At 44.1% G+C, this 23,676-nt stretch overlaps 1 protein-coding gene across 2 annotated transcripts in view; it reads right to left on the reverse strand.

Moving 5' to 3' along the window:
* The window catches only part of ANO2 (anoctamin 2), a 157,655-nt gene that overhangs the window by 66,465 nt on the left and 67,514 nt on the right, over window positions 1–23,676 (reverse strand). For both annotated transcript variants that reach the window (XM_083440732.1, XM_083440733.1), the window contains 4 exons: window positions 19,642–19,776; window positions 14,743–14,903; window positions 10,873–10,955; window positions 5,792–5,875 (listed from right to left, as the gene is read on the reverse strand). In XM_083440732.1, coding sequence (XP_083296858.1) covers window positions 5,792–5,875; window positions 10,873–10,955; window positions 14,743–14,903; window positions 19,642–19,776 — 463 coding nt within the window. The remainder of the gene's footprint in view (window positions 1–5,791; window positions 5,876–10,872; window positions 10,956–14,742; window positions 14,904–19,641; window positions 19,777–23,676) is intronic.

Genomic DNA, 23,676 nt, shown 5'->3' on the forward strand with positions numbered 1-23,676 from the left:
AATAAATAAAAATGAACTACTTTATTGAACTAGACTCCTAGACTCCTAGAACTAGACTTTACTGAACACACAACTTTAATACAAAGGTAAGGTCTGGGAGAAGAGTATCCCTTGCTTTCCATCCCTGATCCAAGGGAAGGTAAAATAATAATAATAATAATAATAATAATAATAATAATAATAATAATAATAATAATATAGTATCTGTACTATACTATACTATACCACTCTGGGCGGCTTTCAACAAAGATTAAAAATACATCGGGTTACAGACGCTTCAGGTTACACGTTTTGGGGTTGTGTACCATGCCGGACCCAGAAGGACTGGAACGGGTTACTTCCGGGTTTTGGTGCTCATGCTCGCGCATGCGCAAAAGCACTAAATTGCTCTTTGCGCATGCTCAAAAGCGGTGAATCGTGACCCTCACGTGCGCAGATGTGGCGCTGCGGGTTGCGAACGTGCCTCCCGTATGGATCACGTTCACAACCCGAGGTTCCACTGTAGTCCTCAAGGGGGAGGAAATCATTAAATGTTAGGATACACTATTTTAGGATATGTGAAGTAGAAGAACCCTGCAGGATCAGACCAAAGGCTCATTAGGCAGCATCCTGTAGCTAACAGTAGCCAGCTGGATGCCCACAGGCAGACGTGAAGGAAACAATTGAGGACAAGAGCCCTCCTGCACGATTTGCTGCTCAGCAATTGGTAGGCACAGGTCTACTTCTCAACAATGGACTGTATCAGTTCTAAGGTAAAGGGGATCCCTGATCATTAGGTCCAGTCGGGACCGACTCTGGGGTTGCGGCGCTCATCTCACTTTATTGGCGGAGGGAGCCGGTGTACAGCTTCCGGGTCATGTGGCCAGCGTGACTAAGCTGCTTCTGGTGAACCAGAGCAGCGCACAGAAACGCTGGAGTGGTACCTATTTATCTACTTGCACTTTGATGTGCTTTTGAACTGCTAGGTTGGCAGGAGCAGGGACCGAGCAACGGGAGCTCACCCCGTCGCGGGGATTCGAACCGCCAACCTTCTGATCAGCAAGTCCTAGGCTCTGTGGTTTAACCCACAGTGCCACCCGCATCCTGTATCAGTTCTATCTATGTATTTAATCTAATCCCGTGGTTCCCCACAATTGGATTTTGGGGGGGGGCGCAATTTGGAAGCTTGTTTAGACCACGTGCATGGCCTTTTAGGCTTCCTCCAAGTGAACAGGAGCTCACTTTTTGAATAATAAGAATTATATGTCACGGCGGGGGGGGGGCGGGCATCAGGGTTTTAGAGCTGCTTAGGTGGGCCCAAAAAAGTTGGGAACCACTGATCTAATCACCTTTAAAGCCATCTGAAGCAGTGACTGTCTTTAATTCTTACGCTAGTGGATGCTTGTAAGAATATTATACTTACACATCGTTTACCATGTTATAATTCCATATTTATGAATAAATAATTATGGGTTTTGAAAAAGAAGAATCCCAATGATAAAATAACTCACACGCAATATGATGAGGACGCTCATCGAAGCCTTTTCGGATCACTTTTCAAAAAAAGAACTTGTCATCATCTGTTTTCAGGTGCATGTAATTATTTTTAATTATTCACTGTTTGTTCCGCTGCTTAACCTTAGGCATTCATTATAAATGTTCCAGCCTTTTCAGCTTCCTTTTGAAATACTAGCACCTTTAGGGCATTGTTAGAGTGATAAATCAACCTTGTGTATCTGTTCCACTCCTGACAAGCTCTTTCCCCCACTTTCAATCTAACAGATAAAATATTTACTGCATCATGGAGACCTCGATGGCAAAATGTGTCATGCTCAGAAACAATACTACAACAGAATAAAAAAACTCTAATAACTGCAACATAATCCCCAGGAGATAAATTATTGATTTTGTGGAACACGCCTTTATAAAATGGAGTTAAGTATGGTGAGAAAACCAGAACCAAACCAAAATGCCGGATGCTTGGGTTGACATATTCCCATTGTGAGCACAAAGGTGTTCTTAATGCATGGTTGACCACATCTATGAATGCGAATATCAATCAATAGTAACAGTTTAACAAGGAGGTTTTCATACCTGTCCAACTCTGTGTTCCTTTCCCAACCTCTGTCTAACTCTGTGTTCCTTTCCCAACCTTTAATCTATTGATAATTAATGCCTATATGCAGCCTATATGCAACCCTTGCTTTGTCCTTGCGTCAACCAATCAGCAACAAGCACATACGTGGCAATGCTTGGCAATGCTGTAATATTCAATAAAAGGGACTCTCTGAGACTTGCTCGAGAGATGCCTCCCGTATGGCACCTGTTACTCGTCTGTTTATTTCAACCCAACACTAAACGGCCTCGGTCCTGTATACGAGTCCACCACTCTTAACCACTACACCACACGGGCTCTACTCTACAGGAGAGGAAATGTGAAAGAATGAATATCTATATTATATTCATTCTTTCACATTTATAATATAGAATATAATATAGAATATCTATATAAATAGATATTGGTGAAAATTAAGGAAAACACTAGTTTCTGGTACTAGCTTTCCTATGGGAGCTACACCATTGAACAAGCCCAAACACAGTTTTGACCAAAGCAAAGCCCACACAAAAGGTTAACACAATGCATACATCTGTCCTAACAACCTCCACTTAACAAAGCAGAGCAAGCGTCGTGCAAAGCGAATCTCTGATGAATATGGATATTGTTAAAACTTTCCTACTTGGCAGCTTTATCAAACGGACAAAACATCCGCTTTGTAGAAGACAGAAAGCTTATCCGTATCCTCATTATCCTGTCAGGGTTTATGCATGCATGACAGCCACTGATATTAATGGAAACAATTATCCCAATGCATACATTTTAATGCACCATGATAGTCTGGGCAATGGAAGAACTAATATTATCGTCTACAGTCTTTGCTCAGTTGCAGTTCCTTGCCTTTTATGGGGAAACCTCAGCCTGGTGAGAAAGTCATGCTCATTTGGGGATGAAAGCCGCATTACTAGAATATGGAGAATTATTACTGCAAAGCAGTTGTGAAACGCTGCATTATAGTATCTTAATTTATGACACTATGAACTGCACTGTGGTTTTTGTTGGGTTGTGTAAAACCCTCCTGCAAGAAACTGAACACGTCTTTGAAACTGTTTTGGCTTCTGCTGAAATTCAGATGGTTTGTCTCAGTATGGTAAACTTTGATGAACTGGGTGGGTGGAGAAAACCCCTTGAGAAGTTCTGGTTGCATTGAAACTTAGTGCTTCTCTTGAAAATTGTTAGATATAGGGGACTAACCAGCCTGTTGGGCTTTACTATCCAGCCGGGCCAGATTTAGATTTGATGAGGCCCTTTATATGCCCAGCTGTCCTTTGTCAGCAACAAATTACTTTCAATGGGAAAGTGCGCCTTGGTTTTGGAACGCTTTGCTTTTGGAACAGACTTCTGGAATGGATTAAGTTTGAGAACAAAGGTACCACTGTATATAAAAATGAGCAAACCAGTGATATTTTAGGGAGCAGGCTAGCAGGCCATTACTTACATCATAGGAGCCGACACAACACAAAACACTGTTGCTGTATGTAGGTGTTATTTTATTTGTTTTTTTATCTTATATTTTGGAAATGTACATCAAATTTCTTTTCCTTTAATTTTTTTTGGGGCCCCCAACAGAGTAGGGCCCTAACCTATAGCTTGTTTAGCTTGTATGTACTGTCATCCAGGCAAGCTCTAAAGGTAAAGGGACCCCTGAGCGTTAGGTCCAGGTGTGGACGGCTCTGGAGTTGTGGCTCTCATCTCGCTTTATTGGCCAAGGGAGCCGGCATACAGCTTCCGGGTCATGTGTCCAGCATGACAAACCTGCTTTTGGCGAACCAGAGCAGCGCACGGAAACGCCGTTTACCTTCCCGCTGGAGCGGTACCTATTGATCTACTTGCACTTGACGTGCTTTCAAACTGCTAGGTGGGCAGGAGCTGGGACTGAGCAATGGGAGCTCGACCTTCGAACCGCCGACCTTCTGATCGGCAAGCCCTAGGCTCTGTGGTTCAGACCACAGCGACACCCACATTCCTAGGCAAGCTCTAGGAAGAGGCAAATTGCCTCAGTCAGGATGGGTGGCAAATAAGTACTCCTCCACTTATTTTCCTCACTTGACACTGAGCCATCTATGCCTGCCCTCCCAGCTCCTATGGTTCTCCAGAGCAATCCCATCTTCCTCCTTTTCTCCGCCACCACCATGGCCCTGGCTCCTTCTCTCCCCAACCCACCACCTTACTCATTCATTTTTTTCCCACTACTTATGCTGTGGCTTGGCTCACTGTGCCACTGCCTCACTCTGAGAACAGGCTGTGGTGCCTTTCCTCAAAGAAAGGCATTCTGGGTAAGGTGGTCAAAGGGAGTGCCTGTGCTGCTGTGATTTTGCCATCGTAGTTAGAAATTCTCTTTTAAATTTAGCTGTTTAACTACAGTGGTGCCTCGCAAGACGAAATTAATTCGTTCTGCGAGTCTCTTCGTCTAGCGGTTTTTTCGTCTTGCGAAGCAACCCTATTAGCGGCTTAGCGGATTAGCGCTATTAGCGGTTTAGCGGCTATTAGCGGCTATTAGCCGCTATTAAAGGCTTAAGGGATTAGCGGATTAGCTGCTAAAAGGCTATTAGCAGCTTAGTGCCTTAGAAAAAGGGGGTGGGGAGCGAAAAAAAATCTCAAGACTCGCAAGACATTTTTGTCTTGTGAAGCAAGCCCATAGGGAAATTCGTCCTGCGAAGTGCATCGAAAAACGGAAAACCCTTTCGTCTAGCGGGTTTTCCGTCTTGCGAGGTATTCATCTTGCGGGGTACCACTGTATTAACTTTTTTAAAAAAATCTAAAAAATAAACTTCAGCTGCCTCGACAATGCCACAGTCGCATGGAAACTCTCATGGTCCACCTTGCCCAGAACAACTTGCTCTAAGGAAAGAGCCCAGGCATTCCTTTAAAAATTTGGGGCGGGGGAGGTCTGGTCCCCCAGGAGTTGGCACCCCTGCTCTGGGCTATGCAGCTGACCTCCTCTTGGTACAGACCTACCTCTTCTGCTTCCTGAATATGAGGGAAACCAGAAGGTACGCCTGTGATATCCCTAACAGCAGAAAGTCTCAAAATGAGTGAAGCCAGCCTAGAATCTGCTGGATCCCAAGATGCTCTTACAGCCAACACTGGCTGGCATCGGACTCCATCTGCCTGTCCCCCTACCTTCTCCTACTGCCACCATAAATGGCCGGGTTGCTGATGTGGCAGTGACTGTCCCACTCTGCAGAGTCTAGGCAGTGGCAGCAGAAACACTGAATTGTCCAAGGCTGTTGGTTAACCAAGCAATTCACTTGAAATAAATATAAGTCAATGTGTATCTTATGAAAATGAGTCTTTTTTTAATACTTAAGGATCAGTCATTAAAAAAACACTGCCATTCATCAATGAAAAACTATCTGTTTCATTTTCAATTGTAGGAACACAACAAAATCAAAATAGCACCCTACCCTACCCACCCCAAAATAAGCAAGAACTTGTCTTTTGGAGCAAAACCCGGTTTATTCAATCAAGGCTTTAATCAGTTAAAGGTTACGGCCCTAAGAAAAACATAACATGCATGTTGAAAAGAAATGGAAGGCAAAAATACAGTAAAAATCAAATCAAATCAAAACTTTATTGCAGTCCAAAGACCCACAAAAAAAATTTCAAAACTAAATACAGTTAAAACAACCAGACAGACAGATGGAAGAAACCAAGGCAGTCATTTTGTTTTACAGTAAAACTGAAATGTCATACCTCATCTTGACATGCTTTTTTGCATTTTTCGGTTTGGGATTTCTTCTGTAGCAATTTGGTTTCATATTCTGGTCTGGGATGTTCCTAAAGAAAAAATGTAAAAATGTGGGGCAAATTTAACATCAGAAGATTCGTAGATAATCAAATGGAATAAAAGCACATCGATACACGATTCAGTAGCTCACAATTAAAAAACACACCAATCAGATAAGAAACACTTATCTGGTTACACTGTAACACTGATATGGTTATCAAAATGGAAAAAGAAGTCTAACCTTTACTAGTTCCTTGGGACGTTTTTTGGCAGTGGAGAGGAAGGGAGAACACATTTAGAACCAACACCTTGCAATACTTACTAAATAAACAATTGTCACAACTTCATAGGAAAAAAGTAAAGCATAGCCTACAACACTTGGACATGAGGGAGTACTTAATACTTAACAATGGTTTTTAAACATTTTAACATTAGTATTTTCTGATGTTAGGCTCTCACACTAAAGAATTATAAAAGCACAAAACAACCAAAGGTTTACCCCACCATACACCAGAAATGTTATATTTATATCATTTAATGAGCTGCAGATCAAAGGAAATCTCACAATATTTCAACTGGACATGAATATGATGACATGCTACAGCTGGTTGGAAAGCAGAAATTTGCCAGTCAACACAAGACAAAATTAAAATAGTCACACTGGACCTTATAACTGGTTTTGAAATAAGATGTAGCATTTGCCTGTTGTCTGTTTCAAATGAATATACATTGATGAGACCTACACAACTCATGAACCAAGTCAAATCCTGCCCAGCAAACATATATTTTATTTATTTATTATATTTCAATCTCACTCAAACAATTATCTCTCGGAGCAGCTCACATCAAGTAGAAAAGTATTAGTGGCAGGCACTATTCACAAATGAAAATGAGGCACAAGCCCTGTCCTGAGGCTTACAAACTAAAATGACAACACACAGGATGAGATGAGGGAGATCAGTCAGACAGTGCCAGAACAAAGCAGTGAGTTGTAAACAGGATTTTATAACCAGTTCAGGAAGGCTCATACTTCCTTTCTGGTGTTCTTGCTTGAATAGAAGCTGTGCAGCTTCACATCAGACCTTGTTCCTGTGGCCGGTGGCCGAAGCCCGAGTGTCCTTTGCCTGACAACTTGCGTGTCGAGGTCCCCAGGTCCACCCCAAATAACTCACACATCACACAGAAATTTTTGTTTAAGATTTTTGTTAAAATACAAATTTGTGAGTGGTTGCGTTGGCATTGGTTGAGACTATCTGCCTCCACCATGGGGGACAGACTGACATTCCGCACGATGCAAAAGTCAGAATGGGGGAATACACTTGGGGGTTACGCGGAGCAGGGAACCTGCCCTCACCCCAAATGCAACCAGGAGCTCATTGCTATGGCCCGAGCCCCCTTGACAGAGTAAACAAGCAATAGTTAGCCCCCAATTCCTTTAACGGAATCCCTTGCAGCAGCAGCATTAGAGGGGCAGGCACAGCCAATCCATGCCCCTCAGCCAACCAAACCATAAACCAATGCCTAACCGCAAACCTTACAAGTTGTGACGATTTGCTACGCAGTAGGCAAAACCCAAATGGCCCCAGCCAATCAGCCAGATGGACAAAATTCCTACCAGGCCCCTGCCCCAAGAGCAGACGACCCCATGACAGGCATAGCAAGGTCAAAGCGAACAACCCTATTCTAGGGAGGGAAGGACGGGCAATCCGATGCACAGGCGAAAAGAGGAAGCCTCATGCAAGGAGTTTTAGCATTTCTGGCTGTCAATCAATAAATGGCAACATTAACTTCTTCCCAACAACAAGGGAAGCCCCAATCGCATCAGTGGCCAACGATCAATTAGCCCGCCCTCCAACTTTGGAGTGTCCTGGAGGCCCCCACCGCAACACGTGCTCTCCATGAAGGAGAACACGCTTTCTCCGATACTGTGCAAACTGACACAGGCAGCAAAAACAGGAGACAAGTCAAGCAACTGATGGGCTATTCATGGGCCGTGCTTGGCTTAGTGGACCAGCTTTCTGGTCAATGGGAGCTCACCCCGTCGCGGCGATTCGAACTGCTGACCTTCTGATCGGCAAGTCCTAAGCTCTGTGGTTTAACCCACAGTGCCACCTGCGTCCCTCCTTGCTTCCCTAGCTTCCCTTTAAAAAAATCAAGCCCAGCATCGGGCAAAAGAAGCACTCCCGGACCCTGCCAGGTCCACCTGGCCATCAGTTAGCAGTGGCCTGAGCATGTGGAGATATCCTTGTCACTCCTCCTTCCCCACCTTTTTCTTTTCAGACTCCCCAGCACAGGCAAACATGGCCAGAACAAATGGATGACACTCACACCTGAGTATTTTGTCAGGGGGGAAAAAGAAAACCCACTCTTTGTGTGTATCGTTTTGGTCTATAGGTCACAACCAGAGAGTTTAGTTGTCTTCTGTTGCTCGTCTATAGCATGGGCAGGCAAACTAAGGCCTGGGGGCCGGATGTGGCCCAATTGCCTTCGCAATCCAGCCCATGGAGAGTCCAGGAATTGGAGTGTTTTTAGATAAGTAGAATGTGTGCTTTTATTTAAAATGCATCTCTGGGTTATTTGTGGGGCATAGGAATTCGTTCATTCCCTCCCAAAAAATATAGTCTGGCCCCCTACAAGGTCTGAGGGACAGTGGACCAGCCCCCTGCTGAAAAAGTTTGCTGACCCCTGGTCTATAGAGTAATAAGGATACTTGAAAGTGGGGTGAATACAGATGAATACACTATCTCTGCCCTGCTACCATTTTGGTCACCTAGAATGCTCATTGTGTCTCCTCATTTGTGTTACAAAACCTGGAGAATCAGGTTTCTGAAACTTATGTGGAGACTCCATGAGCAGAGAAAATTTCCAACTTTGAAGTCTGGGGAGATCAGCAAAAGGGACATAGGTAGTGCAATGATCCTTGTTCCCCTTTGTTGATTTAACTCAAATGAAAAACACCCAAAGACAGCTTTAAGCTTACAAGTTTCTGATCTTTGGGTTTAATTCTGAACTTATTTTCACCAGTGTGGTTTAGCTGAAATTACTGGAGTCACACCGGTGGAGAAGCCAGTGGAATTAAGATCTTTGTTTAAGAGAGGGAAGGCGGTTTGACTTAGAACAATATTGTAAATGACTCTGATGTGTTGAGGAAGTCTAAATATCCATGTACGGAGAAGATATATATATATCCACATCACAGACATCCACTAATGCTGGAAGCAAGCCAGTCCAGCTGCCAAACACTTATTGAAAACCATGTGAGCCAAGCTAAAGACCAAATAATTGCTCCAAATGAAAACTGAGACTTCCCATCTTGGAAACAAAAAGCAAAATCCTGAATTTTGTACTTATGCAAATGCCTTGTTGACGTCAATAGGACTTTTCTGTGACCAAGGAATAGACTCAAATATACTGTTTACAATATGGAAGTTACCTATGGGAATTTTAAAACAACTTGGATATCTGTTTTGTTTTTTAACAGTTCTGACATCCATTGATATGTTTTCTGTTTGAAACAATATACTTTCCCCCTACATATAATTACCAGTTGGATAGATTGAAGGTTCAACCATGATCTGGAGACTGGAGAATTTTCCTACATCAAACAGCCTTCCCTATCTTAAACAACGATCATAATTATACTGGGTTCTGAACTGTTGTAAATCCAGTAACTTAAACACACAGCAAAAATAAAATACTGAGAAACAGAATTCCATCAGTGACTAACATCCAAGACAGAAACAGAGCTAATGCAGGAGTCTTTTTATCCCTGCTCTTAATGTTCAGTTCTGATTCCCTTCATTTTCTCATGCATCTCAGTTGCCCTAATGGTAGTTCACTGTGTCAATCTCAAGTTATTTCTTTTTCTTCTTTCCAGTAATCTTTCTAATTTTGTGATTAAGGCTAACCATGTTTCCTATCCTTTCAATCTTCACATTTATATGATTTATTAACTTTCTGACCCTTCCCCTGTCTCCCTCACCACTCAACATCTGCAGAATCTTAGAATTCATCTACATCGTCCACCTCTCATTCTGACATGTAGCTACTAGAAACAAAGGGAAAAGGGGGTTGAAATCTAGAAGGCTGCAAATCATGTTAACCCTTCTTAAAAAAGCATATTGAAAAGGTAGAATGAGGGAATATAGGTCAGTGATAAACCAGGGACGGATACAAGAAAACGTTAAGATTTTCATTGCATGATAACTGGGCAGCTTCCTCCAAATATTATTCTAGACAGAGTTACTATAGTCCAAAGATAAACTCAGCTGAAAAGGCTTGAGTGATTTACCTCTTTTTCCTATGAAACAATTTCCCACCAACAGCATATAACAGAAACGGAAGTTGTTTAAAGAAAACTTAAAATCTCAGTGCCATGTTATGCTTGCTATTAATATTATATTACTAAACAAACGCATGGCTGGATGGTTCCCACTAAATCCAACTTTATTTGGGACTGAATATATCCCAGTATCCACTCTTAATATATCTCTCTGTTCCTGTGACAGCAATCATCTCATTCTAGGCTGAGGTAAGGTAAACACAGGTGGCACTGTGGTCGCTTGGGCTTGCTGATCAGAAGGTCGGCGGTTCGAATCCCTGCAATGGGATGAGCTCCCACTGCTCTGTCCCAGCTCCTGCCAACCTAGCAGTTCGAAAGCATGCCAGTGCAAGTAGATAAATAGGTACCACTGCAGCGGGAAGGTAAATGGTGTTTCTGTGTGCTGCTCTGGTTTCCGTAACGGTGTCCTGTTGCGCCAGAAGTGGTTTAGTCCTGCTGGCCACATGACCTGGAAAGCTGTCTGTGGACAAACGCTGACTCCCTCGGCCTGAAGCGAGATGAGCACTGCACCCCATAGTCACCTTTGGCTGGACTTAACCGTCCAGGGTCCTTTACCTTTATTTTACTTTAGATTGAACCTCTTTTTGTCCCAATGTCATATCCAGCAAAACCCTACGGATTTATAATAGCAAGTCTCCACTTGATGTTTTTTTTATTGTAAACTATTTTGACTACTTAAAAAAGTAATAATAAAAAAACCCTTACTTCTTCCTCCTCCAAGCCAGTTAGGTCCCAGAAATAACTTAGTCTCATCTGCAAACGCTTCCAGTTTTCAAGGAACATGGTGGCTGAGAAAGAAAATCCAATTTTAATCAGAAGAGGGCTTCAGAGTCAAAATTGATTATTCTGATTACCAGTATGCTGAATATTCAAACCCTCCTAATATAGATATGCAGCAAATCAGAGCGTGAGCAGTCTAGAATGTCGCCTAGAAAAGTATAATCAGCAGTGCAGGGAAATTTTCTAAAATGAAGCACTACTTTTTGCCTGATTTGAACCTGTTGCCAAACAGTTTCATTGCATGACCTTAAAATTTTAACACTGCATATAATTGAGAGAAAACTTATAACACGCTTTCCAGAGGTTATATTTTCCCATACCTTGAATAGAACACCAGATCTCATTCGGTCTTGAAATCCTAACATTAATAATTTGAGTAGCATTTATCATAATCCAACTTCAAATTACTGAATATTAGTCTGTACGGTCATCATGAATGATAACCTATTGGCCTTATTGCAGTCAAGGGAGTCTTTCTAAAATGTCAGGACTGGTAACTAGAGAAAAGGAGACCAGGACTATTCACTTGCACGGTTGTGGGTCTGCACCCACCTCACCAGGGTGACAACAGGTAGAACAGTCCTTCACCACCCTAATCATGTCCACTAGCTACACATGTGCAATATCCAATGCCCAAATATCTGAAAATGTCTGTATATTAGTCCACATATAACAAGGTTTGTTTGTTTTTTGTTTTTAAAAATGCTTGATTGGTTTTAAAGCTATATAAAAAAATATTAAACAGGTGCTAAAGAAATAATAAAAATAAACAAACGTTCATTCCTTAATTGATACCTGTTTTGTACATCATTTTGTAATGAATTTGAAATGACCTCTGATCCTCCCATTATGTTCCCAAACCGAATACTTTAATTACACACTTGGCTTTATTTTCTCCTCGTTATTCCAATTACTTTAAATTTATAAAGTTGACCTATTACATGCAGAAATTCAATCAAGGCCAGCCAACGGATTAATATTTTGACAATGTTCTTTTACATAAACTCTGTAAATATCCCCCTCTCTGGTAAATTTTTCACCTGTAACATCTCATAGCCTTGCTGATATTCTTGCTAATTCAACATACTCTCTTAATTTATTCTGCCAGTCTGATTTGGGTGGGTATAGGAAAAACTGAACAATTGTATTTTTTTTTAATGGCCTATAGCTATGCTATAGGCCATTGCTGGAGGAGACTCTTGAGAGTCCCATGGACTGCAAGAAGATCAAACGCATCCATTCTTAAGGAAATCAGCCCTGAGTGCTCACTGGAAGGACAGATCGTGAAGCTGAGGCTCCAATACTTTGGCCACCTCATGAGAAGAGAAGACTCACTGGAAAAGACCCTGATGTTGGGAAAGATGGAGGGCACAAGGAGAAGGGGACGACAGAGGACGAGATGGTTAGACAGTGTTCTCGAAGCTACAAACATGAATCTGACCAAACTGCGGGTGGCGGTGGAGGACAGAGGTGCCTGGCGTGCTCTGGTCCATGGGGTCACGAAGAGTCGGACACGACTGAACGACTAAACAACAGCTATGCTATCACACTCTATTAGCAAATAGTATTGCTATGACAAGTTGTGTCTGGGTGGTTTATTTTGCAAAGACCCCTGGAAAAATCATAGAGCCCATGCAGGAAATCTATTATGCTGAAGATGCATCTCTAGTGCTTGACACTTGAAAGTCTGTATTTTCAAGACCCACCCTATTTTCTCAGATGGCATTTTCTGTACTTTCAAAAACTGTTTTTAATGCTGTATTTTAAATTGTTGTTCCCTTACCCGGGACCTTAGGGTGAAGAGTGGGTAATAAATGAATAAATAAATAACCCTGCCCACCGTAGGTGCCCACCCACCCACCAGTGGGAGCCCAACATAACAGGAGGGAACGGCAACCACCAGAACACCACTGGGACTGAGGGATTAATTTGCCCACTGAGCCTGCTGACTCCAGGGCCCAGGGTGTGAGGAGAAGAAGAAGAAGAAGAGTTTGGATTTGATTTCCCGCCTTTCACTCCCTTTAAGGAGTCTCAAAGCGGCTAACATTCTCCTTTCTCTTCCTCCCCCACAACAAACACTCTGTGAGGTGAGTGGGGCTGAGAGACTTCAAAGAAGTGTGACTGGCCCAAGGTCACCCAGCAGCTGCATGTGGAGGAGCGGAGACGCGAACCCAGTTCACCAGATTACGAGTCCACCGCTCTTAACCACTACACACTGGTCCTTCCCACTGTGTGATTTACTTTGCCTTACAGAACTCAGTGGCAGCTGCCATGCTTCCACGTACATCCCTGTGCACAGATGCAAGGAAACCAGGGTGAGCCGCATAGCTGGATCCTGTTAAGTGGAAGTAAGGAGATTCCAGGAAGAACCTTCTGGCAGTAGGAGCTGTTCAAGAGTAGAACGGACTCCCTAGGAAGGCAGTGGATTCTCCTTCCTTGAAGGTTTTTAAGCAGAGGTTGGGTGGCCAATTACCATGGATGCCTTCATTGAATTGCAGAGGGTTGGTCTTCCAAGTCTACAACTCTATGAACGTGCAATAAATCCACCATGGTGCTAACTAGAGCCCAGGAGAGGAAGCAGAGCAATAAAGAAACAGCCCCGCCTCTCCTACAAAAGACCACTGCCATCCAGTGGTAACTAGCCATATAGCTACTGAAGATACCCTAAGGGCTAACACCACTGGCCCTGCCCAAGAGTCATTGAATCTTGCATCCTTAAAGAGCATTAATGACCATAACCAACAAAGAGAAGGTTGGCAAATCTCCTCCAACCAAGAACCAGCGGCAGATCTTCATGCTCCGGGGCGGAGAGCAGGTGGGGGCGAGGCGCATGTCCTGGGGGCGTGGTGTGCCACCCGTAGGGGCGTGGTGTCCAGCACGGGCAGGGGAGCAGCTGCAATGGCACTCCACTGGGATCGTGCTGCCGGGGGCGGTGTGCTCCCCCCCTGCATGCCTCTTCCTCCGCCAGTGCCAAGAACAGCTGGGTAACTGGTCTCCTGATCCAGCACTAGTATGTGAAAGTTCTTATACAGTGGTACCTCTGGTTACGTACTTAATTCGTTCCGGAGGTCCATTCTTAACCTGAAACTGTTCTTAACCTGAAGCACAACTTTAGCTAATGGGGCCACCTGCTGCTGCGCCGCCGCCGCCACATGATTTCTGTTCTCATCCTGAAGCAAAGTTCTTAACCCAAGGAACTATTTCTGGGTTAGCGGAGTCTGTAACCTGAAGCGTCTGTAACCCAAGGTACCACTGTATTACACATGCAGATCATAACAACATGCAGTTCAACACAAGCTCTACCCCTAATCCACAGGCTCAGTCCACAGCCAAATGAAATGATAGGGCAGAGCGAGAAAGACTTGCAGATTTGTATGGCTACCTCTGAGACCATTGTCTCATTAATGCCCAGACTAATGATTTTTTTTTTCAGCGCTTGGACTGCTTAAGAAAATCTGGCATCAAGGTTAATATGCTTGTCTTGTTAGAGCTAATTGAGCGGGGGATTCTAACAACAGTTCCCGCACTTCTGCTGGTACAACCCAATAAACCAAACCAAGACTACATCAATAACAAATCTAATCAAGTCCACACTTCTATGATTCTATAATTTCCCCATACCAGTTAAGACACCAATTAACCCCTTTACATGTTTGCCTCTTAACCTACCAACAGGCCCTTATTGGTACTACTTTTGTGGTGTTCTGTAAACCTGGAACGAACCCATCATTTAGCATCATCTTATGAATGTTGCCCTATCTAATTGAGGCATATAACATTGAAAGCAAGACTTACCCCAAAGTGCCATGAAAACGGAGAAAAAGACGGTGGCGGGGTTGTCAAATAAGTGGCTGGCGCGTGCTGTGCCACAAGCGCTACTAAGGTTCCAGTAGTCACATGTCTTGTCACATAGAGGGCACATGGTGAAGGCATTACGCTGGTCGCACATCTCCTTGCTATGAAGAGCAAAATCCAAAAGATTAGAATAACATGTTATCTGTGAGGGAAGTTGCTTTCTGCTACGGAACAGTCACAGACTTTCATTCAGTGAGAACAGAATGGCAGAAGTTCAGACATCCAGATGGTGGCTAAGAGAAGGGAGTATTTATTTAAATTCATTGGTTGTTTTCCTTCTTATTTATCTATGTTTCTATTTAAAAAAAATATTTCTAGTGACTTACAAATGAAAACTACGACAAACGGCAGGAGGAACAAAAGGTAATTAAGATCTTACCCACTTCTTTGCAGAATCAATCAATACAATTTAATTACAAAAAGAGAATGAAAAATGGCTCCAGTAAGGCAATAAAAATTTAAAAAACCACTAAGAAGCATTTCTTCGGGCTTAATGCCAAATGAAATTGAAATAGCATCCTCCTCTAGATGTGGGAACTTGACAAAATGGTAAGAGGAGGGTGCTATTTAGTGGCACCAAGAAATACGCAGGAGAAGGTGGCTTGAGCCTTCCCCTACTCACCATTTTCCTTGCCCTCCTCCTCCCCTCCCCTCCCCAGTCATTTCTTCCATCCAAGTGGTTGCTGCAGGTGGAAGAAAAACAGCTTGTCCGGAGTTTTGGGCTGGGTTGCCATCAGTATGCTGATGACACCCAACTCAATCTGTTGATGGATGGCCATCCTGACTCGGCCCTGGACACACTGACCAGATGTTTGGAAGCTGTGGCTGGATGGTTACGTGGGAGCCGGTTGAAGTTAAATCCTTCGAAGACAGAGGTCCTTTGGCTGGGATGGGACGATATGGGATTGGGGGGGGGCAACTCCCATCTCTTGCGGGGGTGCAATTAGGGGCCTGCAAGACAGAGCTGTTCCACCAGGCCTTTGGCCAGGGCACAGCCTGACTCCCTCCTTTGGCAATCTTCACAGAACTCCAGCCCAATGGTTGCCATCAATTTGATTTGAATTAATTTTACAATAAAATAGTTATTTTTATAAAATAACTATTTTATTGTTGTTAGCCGCCCTAAGCCCAGCTTCGGCTGGGGAGGGCGGGATATAAATAAATTTTATTATTGTTATTATTATTATTATTATTATTATTATTATTTAGTGTGGAGAAGAAGCGACGGGCAGGGAAAGGGCTAAGCACTTTTCCTTTGTCTATCATTTATTTCTTCCCACTCTAATGAACACTCACTTTGGCCGTAATAGGACTGTTATGCACACCTTACGTCTCTGAGTGATGTGTTCTAGGTGGGATGCTTACCTAGGTGCAGTTTCCATTGGAAGGAGGTCATTTTGATATTTCAAGAATATTGGAGTTTATTTGCAAATATAAAAGGGTAGACATAGGTGTCAGGGAACTGCCATCAGTGTCCGAGGGAGAGAGCAAGCTCCGAAGGGATCCCAGAGAGCGTCCCGGGAGTGGGAGGGGCAGCCCATCTTCTGGGGGAGAGAATCAGCGTAGCTCCAGTGGAGAAGGGGGGCAGATGGGGGAATCGGCGAGGTGGCTCCAAGACTCCTCGCGGGGGACCAGCGGGGAGAGCACGGGTCCTCTGCTGCCCACTCCCTCCTTGCGCAGAAGGCTTCCACGCAGGGAGAGTAGGAGGAGATTTGGCGTCAAAGAACTTCTTTGCTGGAAGAAGTTTAAGAAACGCCCACTGACGGATTCTGCCAGCGATTGAGACAACCCAGCCAGGCGTTGGGACTAGCTTACGCACGAGCAACCCCTAGAACCATTACAATAGGTGAAGGCACAGCTTAATCCCAGAGAAAGAGATGCTGTTCCTTTAAAAAGCCTACAAGCCCTCTCTGCTTCTCCACTTCCTCTCAGCCGATTGTCCTATTTGCCACCTCAAACTTAGTTTCTATTGCTTCTTTTCACAAATATCCTCAGCCCTTTCTCTGAATTGTTTTTCCCGTTCAGAACATCCTGCACCAAGAAGCCATTTGCATCCATGGAAAAACATGACCTTTGCATTCTGAGCTATCAGAAATCTACCAGTGATATTCAATTTCTCTGAGCAGGACTTACAAGAAGCTCAGCAAAATACAAAGAGACTGACACAGCGTGAGCAGCTGAAATACTGTGAGCATGAAAGCAGGTTTCTCCTTAAAACGTAAAATTAGCATTGAACCTTTTAAAACAGGGTGGGGAAGCCTTGGAATGACAACTCTCAATATACCTAGTTTGGCCACACCTGGAGGGCCAAAGTTCATCACCCCTCTTTTAAAATACAAAAATCACATTCTTATGGCAGAGAGACAGCAGAGGGTGCTAAAGATACAGTTTTGCCATAAACTCCACCACTTTAGATATTATAAGAGAGTATTTTTGTAGGACAAGGAAATTACATTCTTGTTGGAAAGGTGGGACCTTTTTTGTACTCACAGTAATGTTACTTTCAGTACACCTCACCCAATGATAGCACAGTTTCAGAATGTATAATACAGTGGTACCCCGCAAGACGAATGCCTCGCAAGATGGAAAACCTGCTAGACGAAAGGGTTTTCCGTTTTTCGATGCACTTCGCAGGACGAATTTCTCTATGGGCTTGCTTCGCAAGACGAAAATGTCTTGCAAGTCTTGAGATTTTTTTTCGCCACCACCCCCTTTTTCTAAGCCGCTAAACCGCTAATAGCCTTTTAGCAGCTAATCCGCTAATCCCTTAAGCCTTTAATAGTTGCTAATAGCCGCTAATAGCCGCTAATAGCCGCTAATAGCCGCTAAACCGCTAATAGCGCTAAGCCGCTAATAGGGTTGCTTCGCAAGACGAAAAAACTGCTAGACGAAGAGACTTGCGGAATGAATTAATTTCGTCTTGCGAGGCACCACTGTATGGAGTTAATGGACAGAACAGAAGTCACATTGATAGTGTAACTGGGAAACTGCACAGCTTCTGATATGTTTGCTTGTCTTTAACGAAGAATGCAAAATCACTGCAATATTTATTTAATAGTAATAATTGTGATCACAATCATTTTGGCTTACAGTAGCTAGGCATTGTTCACAGAACATAAAGTAAAGGTAAAGGTACCCCAGAAAATTAGGTCCAGTCGCAGATGACTCTGGGGTTGCGGCGCTCATCTTGCTCTATAGGCCGAGGGAGCAGGTATTTGTCCGCAGACAGCTTCCAGGTCATGTGGCCAGCATGACTAAGCTGCTTCTGGCAAACCAGAGCAGTGCATGGAAACGCCGTTTACCTTCCCGCCGGAGCGGTACCTATTTATCTTCTTGCACGGGTGTGCTTTGGAACTGTTAGGTGGGCAGGAGCTTGGACCGAACAACAGGAGCTCACCCTGTCGCAGGTATTCAAACCACCGACCTTCTGATTGGCAAGCCCTAGGCTATGTGGCTTAGACCACAGCACCACCCGCGTCTTTATTTGTGACATAGGTAAAGGTAAAGGGACCCCTGTCCGTTAGGTCTAGTCGCGGACAACTCTGGGGTTGCAGCACTCATCTCGTTTTATTTGCCAAGGGAGCCAGCGTACAGCTTCCGGGTCATGTGGCCAGCATGACTAAGCCACTTCTGGCGAACCAGAGCAGCGCACGGAAACGCCGTTTACCTTCCCGCCGAAGTGGTACCTATTTATCTACTTGCACTTTGACGTGCTTTCGAACTGCTAGGTTCGCTGGAGCAGGGACCGAGCAACGGGAGCTCATCCCGTCACGGGGATTTGAACCGCCAACCTTCTGATTGGCAAGCCCTAGGCTCTGTGGTTTAGACCACAGTGCCACCCGTGCCCCATTATTTGTGACATAAAGAGTCACAAATCCTACCTTCATATTTACAATCTAAGGGGCATGGCACCAACTTATGTATACATTCTCTCTGTTAAAAGCACCCAAACACACTCCCTGATCTTCCACTACCGATTGCAGCCGATATGGTTGCATTTGTTGGGGTGGAGAAGGAGAAGTCAATGTGGAAGCAAACCAATACACATGACTGAAGCTAATTGGTAGTTTGGCCCTCAGAGATTAGGCATATGAAGACAGGGGAGTAAGGGGGGGAAAGGCAGAGGATGGAGATATATTTGAGAATGCCAGAACAGAAAGTTTTTAATACCTATTAAAAACATACCAATGGAAGGTGCTGGGCAGATGCTTGTATGGTAGCAAGCAGGGCAATGTACTTTTAACGAATGGAGGACAGACAAGCAGAAACTGGAGGAGTAAAAAAAATCTCATCCTCATTCTTTTTCAGCTTACCAGCTGTCAGGGAACTGCCATCGGAGCTGGAGGCGGAGAGGAGGCTCCAGAGGGATGCCGGAGAGGGTCCCAGTAGGGAGAGAGGTAGCCCATCCGCTGGGGAAGGAAATCAGCGTAACACCAGTGGAGAAGGGGGGCAGATGGGGGAATCGGAGAGGTGGCTCCAGGACTCCTCGCCGGAGACCAGCGGAGAGGGCACGGGTACTCTGCTGCCCACACCCTCCCTGCGCAGACGACTTCCGCGCAGGCAGAGTAGGAGGAGACTGGGCGTCAAACAGCTTCTATGCTGAAAGAGGTTCAAGAAACGCCCAGCGACTGAGGCAGCCACGGAACTTGAGGCTGTCCAGAGAAGAAGGGTTCAACCAGGCAACCAAGCCAGGAGTAACGGCAACTTACGCACGAGCAACCCCTAGAACCATTACACCAGCTCTGTAAATGGATGCCTTGCAGCACAAAGTCATCGACAATGCACCTGAGCAGCACATCATCTTAGATATCAAACCACATTGTGGATGTGCAATCTTACCTAGGAACGTCACTTTCAATGGTTAAGCATCCATACAGGAACACAATGATTCCAACTACCGAAGAGGGAATAAGGAACTCTGTGTATAAGCCCAGCCAGGCAAAATACATTCCAATTTTTTCTCCAAAATACTTCCTAAAGAAAGAAAACATAATGTAAATTTCAAAAGATTAGTAACAGTCCTTCTAGGGGTTCCTCAACAGTATCAACGTATTTTACAAACAGTACAGTTAACCACCCATTGTAAAACAGATAAGTAAAACTGCTTTGATGTGCAAGATATGAAAAGAAAGTGAACTTCCTTTTTGCTATGGACTCATCTACCATCTTAGAATTCCTACTCCATGATTGCAGTCATGGGATTTTTGTCTTTTACATGATGGTATATGTTTTGACTCCACAGAGTGGCAAGTGACGGAGACAGGATGTTTGTTTTACTGTGTTCCATGAAGTGGGACTATTGTCCTTTGTTTTTTCCTCTTTGCTGTCTGACGCTAGAGAGAGAGGGAGCCATGTTGCAGTGCTCCGTGTGTGTTTATATGTAAATAAAGTAGATTAGCCAAAATGCTGAGTTGCTAAGGTCTGTCACACGAACTGTGCAGACTCTGCAGATCCCTCTGCGGCAGCTAGACTGGTGACTGGGAGCAGCCGCCGAGACCATATAACACCGGTCTTGAAAGACCTACATTGGCTCCCAGTACGTTTCCTAGCACAATTCAAAGTGTTGGTGCTGACCTTTAAAGCCCTAAACGGCCTTGGTCCAGTATATCTGAAGGAGCGTCTCCACCCCCATCATTCTACCCGGACACTGAGGTCCAGCTCCGAGGGTCTTCTGGCGGTTCCCTCACTGCGAGAGGCCAAGTTACAGGGAACCAGGCAGAGGGCCTTCTCGGTAGTGGCGCCCGCCCTGTGGAACGCCCTCTCATCAGATGTCAAAGCGATAAACAACTACCTGACATTCAGAAGACATCTTAAGGCAGCCCTGTTCAGGGAAGTTTTTAGTATGTGACATTTTAGTGTATTTTTCATCTTTGTTGGAAGCCGCCCAGAGTGGCTGGGGAAACCCAGCCAGATGGGCGGGGTACAAATAATAAATTATTATTAATATTATTATTATTATTATTATTATTATTATTATTATTACTACTACTACTACTACTACTACTAAGTGTGCCAGTGTCGGTTGGCATCGGTTGCTGTGATGTTTGGGCTGAAGAAAGCTTATGAAGCTCCTGAACAATCAACCAGGAGGGAGGGAACATGCCAGTTGGGCATGTCTCTCTACCAGGGTCCTACTCGAGTGTAGGCTGAACTCCTGACAACATCATGCACTGGGCTACACAAACAAAAAATGGAATTGCCCCTCATCTAGTAGTATCTCCTTAGCCTCTGCACCAAACCCAAAAGGTTCTATACTTGAGTGGTCTCGATTAAGGCAGGGTAGACATCTAGATATCAAAGCAATAAAGGAAATCTACTCCAGCACTACCCTCTCATTGGTGACCTACCGACTTAATTGCTGGCATTTTTTTTTTTTTTATTTCGTAATTGCCAAGTATCTTCTCTGAGAGTTTGCCGGAAAGGCCAGTTCAGCCAGTGGCGTAGTGTGGGTTGTCAGCACCCGGGGCAAGGCAAGTAATTTGCGCCCCCTAACCCATGGATTTGCGCCCCCAAACCTGTGGATTTGCGCCCCCTAACCCTAACCCCCAGATGTTGCGCCTGGTGCGGCCAGCACCCCCTGCACCCCCCATGCTACGCCACTGCATTCAGCTGTTCAGTGAGCAGTAAATTTATAGACACAGAAGTTTGAAACAATCAAGTTCCTTTAAATATTTAGGAGGGGAAAAATAGGACATGTTTATGTATTATTAAACACAGCATCATAATTGTTAACATTGTTATGTTGTCAACGTATCACTTAGTCATACAAGATTAACCAGAACAGACAGATAATAAAGGCTTAAAATCTGCATTAGACAAAAGAATGAGCGATGAGCATGAATGGAGAAGCAGACAGACAGAGAGAGAGAGAGAGAGAGAAAGAGAGAAAGAGAGAGAGAACACAGATAAAGCCATAAAAAGTGACAAGTGCATCTAGTTGCTAATCATCTAGATAGTTCATGCTTACTCTCAAGAAACGATGGGTGACATTTAAACCCTAGCAATTTTCAGCTCATTTGCAATGTATTAGACATTAATTGTCTCACTTATTTCTATTCCTCCTGTATCACAAAGTTAGAACTAAAGAGATAGAACTAAAGATATAAAACTGTAAGAGTGAGCTCAGTAGGAACCGATACATCATTTATTTATTTTTAAAGCTCAGGATTAGACATTCTCTTTCATTTGCATGATTCCGATCATTGTGCCTTGTACTCTCAACGAGTTCTTTTTCCCTGTAGATGTGTACATCTGGTCTTTTTTTTAAAGCGAATAAAATTGGACTTTGAGGAAGTCTCAGAAGGGAAAAGAGCAAAGATGTCAAAAGGTGGCATTCAGAGCATAAAGTTCAATTAGTTTTGTTTCTAAATCAAGAGTTCCAATGTATTTTGGAGGCACCTGCCTCTTCTGAGCCCAAGCAATGTTGTCTAGAATTTAAATTAATATTTAAGATGATTTGTCAGAGAGACAGAAAAAAGATGTCCAGAACATGGAAAGATCTTTAGGAGATCAGCAGCAAAATCCTACTTATATATATTCAAAAGTACAGTCTGCTGAGTTTATTTGCAGAGCAAAGGGCATTTTAACACCCCAATCCTGTCAGAAGTGGGTTTTTTAAGAAGGTATAAATACTTACCGAGAGTTAATTAAGGCTCAATCCACAATAAATTCTCCTATGTATGACCCATTGGAATTGAGTCGGGCACAGTGTGCATCAAAGTTTCAAAGATATTCAGAGCGAAATGCTCTTGTTTCCCCATAACATTAGAACTCAGTGTCACTTAATTAAGTTGATAGGCCATAGATTCAGGAAAACCAAAGGGAAATGCTTCTTCATACCACCAATAATTAATTTAGGAAACTTGCTTTCTTGCGATGTAGCTGGATTTAAAAGAGGATTAGGCAAATTCATGGAGATGTCTAGCAATGCCTGTTAATCGGGTCCTCCCTTAAAGAGGGCACGTATTGTGGTGAGACCTAGACACCTGACACCCTGTGTTGTGCGTGGGTACAATTGGTCAGCCACAACACCCGATTGGGAGGTCCCTCGAAGCTGGGTGCAATCTGGCCAATGGGACGCAGTCCAAACGGTTTGAGGGACCTATTTATACCCATGCACATGACCCAGAGCTTCCTCTTTCGGCTCATGCATCGGAACACCCACCCACCGCTCCCTATTTTTAGGGCATTTTGCAATTGACCTTGCTATGCTGCCGTCTGTTGTCTGCTGTTGGGACAGGGGCACGGCAGGAATGTTCCCCACTTAGCTGATTGGCTGTTGCCATTTGTGTTTTGCCTGCCGCGTTGCAAATCATCACAACTTGTAAGGTTGCGGATAGGCTCTGGTTCAGGTGATAGGGATGGGAGAAGGCTCTCGCCATCCCTTTGTGAAGGGTATTCCATTAAAGGAATCCAGGGACTCCATGGTTTGGTCAACCCCGAGAGGGGGTTGTGCCCGTGCCTGAGTACAGGGGGACACCTGGGTGGTGAATATAGCCTGTCCCCGGCTTTCCACTTTTCCAGGTGTTCACCCTAGGCTGACCTATGCTGGTGCCCTGGGTCAGCGCTGCCTGCAAGGGTGCAGGGAGCTAGTCAAACCAGAGCCTATGGAACCAGTCACTTTCTGTAATCAATAAAGTTGTGGCCTAAATTCTGCCAAAAACCAAAACCAAAATTTGAGTCTTGTGTGAATTTATTTAGGGGGGAGGTTTCTGGGTCTGAACACGCAAATCAAGATAGCCAAATTTAACATCCAAGGTTGGAGGCAGTATGCCATTGGATAGTAATTGCTGGAGACAACCATGGGCGGAGGGTTAGAGGGTTAGACCGCACACTCTGCTGGGAGTTTCCTAGAGGTGTTGAGCAAAGTGGTGA

The sequence above is a fragment of the Podarcis tiliguerta genome (genome assembly GCF_965153285.1).
Source record: "Podarcis tiliguerta genome assembly, chromosome: 5".
NCBI lineage: Eukaryota > Metazoa > Chordata > Lepidosauria > Squamata > Lacertidae > Podarcis > Podarcis tiliguerta.